Consider the following 2,838-nt stretch of genomic DNA (forward strand, 5'->3'; position numbering starts at 1 on the left):
GAATCGCAATCTCGTGCACACAGAGAGTTGCATGAGCAAGCAGCCATGCATCACGAGCTTTGCCACGCGTTTTTCATGTGTCGTCCGCTAATTAGCGTTGGTGTGATGCGTTGGGCAACTGACGATGTGTTGTCAGGGTTGGGTGGCTGCTGTCGGGCAGGATTTTGGCACAGGCCTTACTAACACAGCATGGCTCCACACATACTTGAAACCGGCATCAACACAAGAAAAAGAACTCATCAAGGGTTATTATCGTTATTATCATTATTATAGTTCCTATCATTCTTATCCCGCGGAGAGATGGGCTCGAGATGGGCTCGGCAGTTGGGAGGAAGTAATAGTGCTGTACCAATTTGGCTCCTTGCTTCATGTATGAATTGACTAATCGCTATAGCGCCAAGGAGCTCTTTAGCTTGTGCTGCCGGCCACCAGTAAATATGGGCGTTATGGCACACCATGGAGGAATATCGAGAAAAGGCAGCTTGCTACGAAGCAGGCGAGGTTAACAGGCCCGAAGATTAGCATAGGGAGTATGGAGACCGCGAAATGTCCTGAGCATACGTTAGCCTGAATACACGCCAAGCTTGCCAAGAACCGCACCGAAGATGACTGGACGCCTCGAGATTGTGGTCCAGAACTCGTCCGAAATTAGCAAAGCATACCCGCCTTTCCACTTCCACGGGCCCCGGAGACGAAACTTGGTGTTGAAGTTGGCACCAAGTGTCCAGATAAGAAGCAGCCTCAGCGAGCCCAAGCACATGACGTCTGCGAGACCAGGTGCAGCGTCCATATCAAGGGCCAGCTGGTACACATAGCTTTCGTGGTCTACGCCGTACCGGATACGTGCTCCTGGCACACTGCGCAACTGGTAATGTGGCTCGTCTTCGGGACGCAGCGCCCGAGGAAGCTTGTGTTTGGCAAATAAGTGAGTGATCCAGAGTTGGGCCTGCATCTCCGCCAGAGGTGGTATGGCCCCGAGAGAGGGGCGCACGAAACCAATGAAGCTGACAGACGGCTCCGTTCGCATCCAAATATGCCGCACGTCTGCTTTTTCAGGAGTTGGATATGGTTGGTCGCATTGCCTATCGAAAAAAACGAATCCCTGTTTATAACCCGTGCAGAGAACTACCATATCCGGACGAATCTGACTGTTTCGTAGCCTTTGGTATTCCGGCCGCCCGTTGTCCACAAACTTGGTGACTCCTGATGGCAGGATTCGGCATGGCCATGGCGCCAGATCAACACATCGTCCCTTTGTATCCGGCACAGGAATCTGTACCAGAGCAGACCGTAGAGCATATAACCATAGGCGGGGTCCGGGGATATGGGGCCTATAAGGCAGACTGATATATGGACAGACCTTCATGGACTTGTTGAAAAAGACTGGCACAGCGGTTAGCGGAATGTGTTGCATTGATCTTTTGTGCTTGAAAATTGAATGAGATACTTTTGGAGGGATGGTGGCGCTCTGGGCTGATCTCGCCTACCCACTGGTCCATCCCAGCAGTTGTCCCCGAGCTCAACCATAGCAGGCTCTTGATGTAAAGATGATAATAGGTCCATAGTATTTCGTCGTTGCGTCGTAGGATTTGGTGGACATAAGCTGTGTCGAAAAGGCTCGCTCGGCTCACATCGATCGGAATGCCGGGCTCCGCCGGATCTGGCTTGCGGCCGAGGATGGGCAGCAAGACAGGTCCGGAATTGCGCTGGGCAGCGTGTTAGACTCGCTGGAGAATTGAGAAACATTTAAGAAACGAACCTTTGGCGCGAAATGGAAACCGTCCTTGTGGCACAGGACAACTCGATCAACGTCCGGGTGCGTAGCGGCCAGATAAGCCACATCTGCTCCAGTTTCACCGCAGCCTACCACCATCACAGTCTTGCAGCCGTCGAACTGCTTGCGCTCCTTGAACTTTGAGGAATGGATTGCGCGTGGTATGTTCTCTAACCCTTTGATTTCTGGAATATTGGGATCTACATGCAGCCCAGAGCACACGGCGACCGCGTCGCAGCTCCACTGTAGTAAGCGTCCATCCTTCTGGTACGTGATGACATGCCGGCGGCCGCCTCCACGCGTAACAGAGACCACTTTTGCGTTCAGTTTGATGTGCGGCCAGAGACTGAAATGGTCACAGTATTTGTGCAAATATTCCACGTATTCGGGTGCGGCGAGGAAATCTTTTCCAATGTTGCAGCGGAAGTCGGAGAAGGAAGTAAGCTGTCGGGAGGAAACTAGCTGCGAGCTTGTGTTAGCACGCTTAATGGCCTGGCCATAGACCAACCAACCTCGGCGTCTTCGTAGGCTCGGGCGAAAAACGTGCCCCCTACATGCGTCTGGTATTCGAATAGCACCGCCTCAACGCGCTCGCACTCGAGAAACCGGTGTGCCTCGCACAGGTACTTCAATGTAACTAGGCCGGAAGGGCCACCGCCAATTACTGCGACTCTCATGGTGATGATGGCGCTGTTTGAAACATGAGCAGTGAGGTAGAGACACTTTCCGGCGTTCTGTCTACATGACTACCACTTTGGCATCGGCGGCTAGCATTAAGTAGAGAGTGCCATTCTACTTAGACTGGCCGCTCAACGAGAAGGATCACCATTCCGCCCCACACCCGAGGTGGACTACACTGGACGTCGGGTAGACGTCAAGTGGAAGGCGGCCTATCGACAACCGCGAGCTTGGCCAGAAGTTGCCGACACAACGGTGGCGTCGCCTACGGTGGCGCGTCCATTAAGCGCATTACTACGCATTTAGCCTGGCGCATCTCGTACAACGCAGCCACATTCTGAACAGATGTGTTGCATCAGCGCTGACTGCTTACCTCGGCGACTTGT

General features: G+C 53.1%; 1 protein-coding gene across 1 annotated transcript; it reads right to left on the minus strand.

Annotated features, from left to right (window-relative positions):
• Window positions 1–562: 562 nt before the first annotated feature.
• ISF_09925 (dimethylaniline monooxygenase) lies at window positions 563–2,451 on the minus strand (the record flags this gene model as incomplete). The annotated part of the gene is made up of 5 exons (XM_018853524.1): window positions 563–1,273; window positions 1,361–1,383; window positions 1,448–1,706; window positions 1,760–2,236; window positions 2,287–2,451. 5 exons carry the CDS (start codon window positions 2,449–2,451, stop codon window positions 563–565), a joined length of 1,635 nt encoding a protein of 544 aa, XP_018699291.1.
• Window positions 2,452–2,838: the final 387 nt, after the last annotated feature.

The sequence above is a fragment of the Cordyceps fumosorosea genome, assembly GCF_001636725.1.
Source record: "Cordyceps fumosorosea ARSEF 2679 chromosome Unknown scaffold_99, whole genome shotgun sequence".
Classification (NCBI taxonomy): Eukaryota; Fungi; Ascomycota; class Sordariomycetes; order Hypocreales; family Cordycipitaceae; genus Cordyceps; species Cordyceps fumosorosea.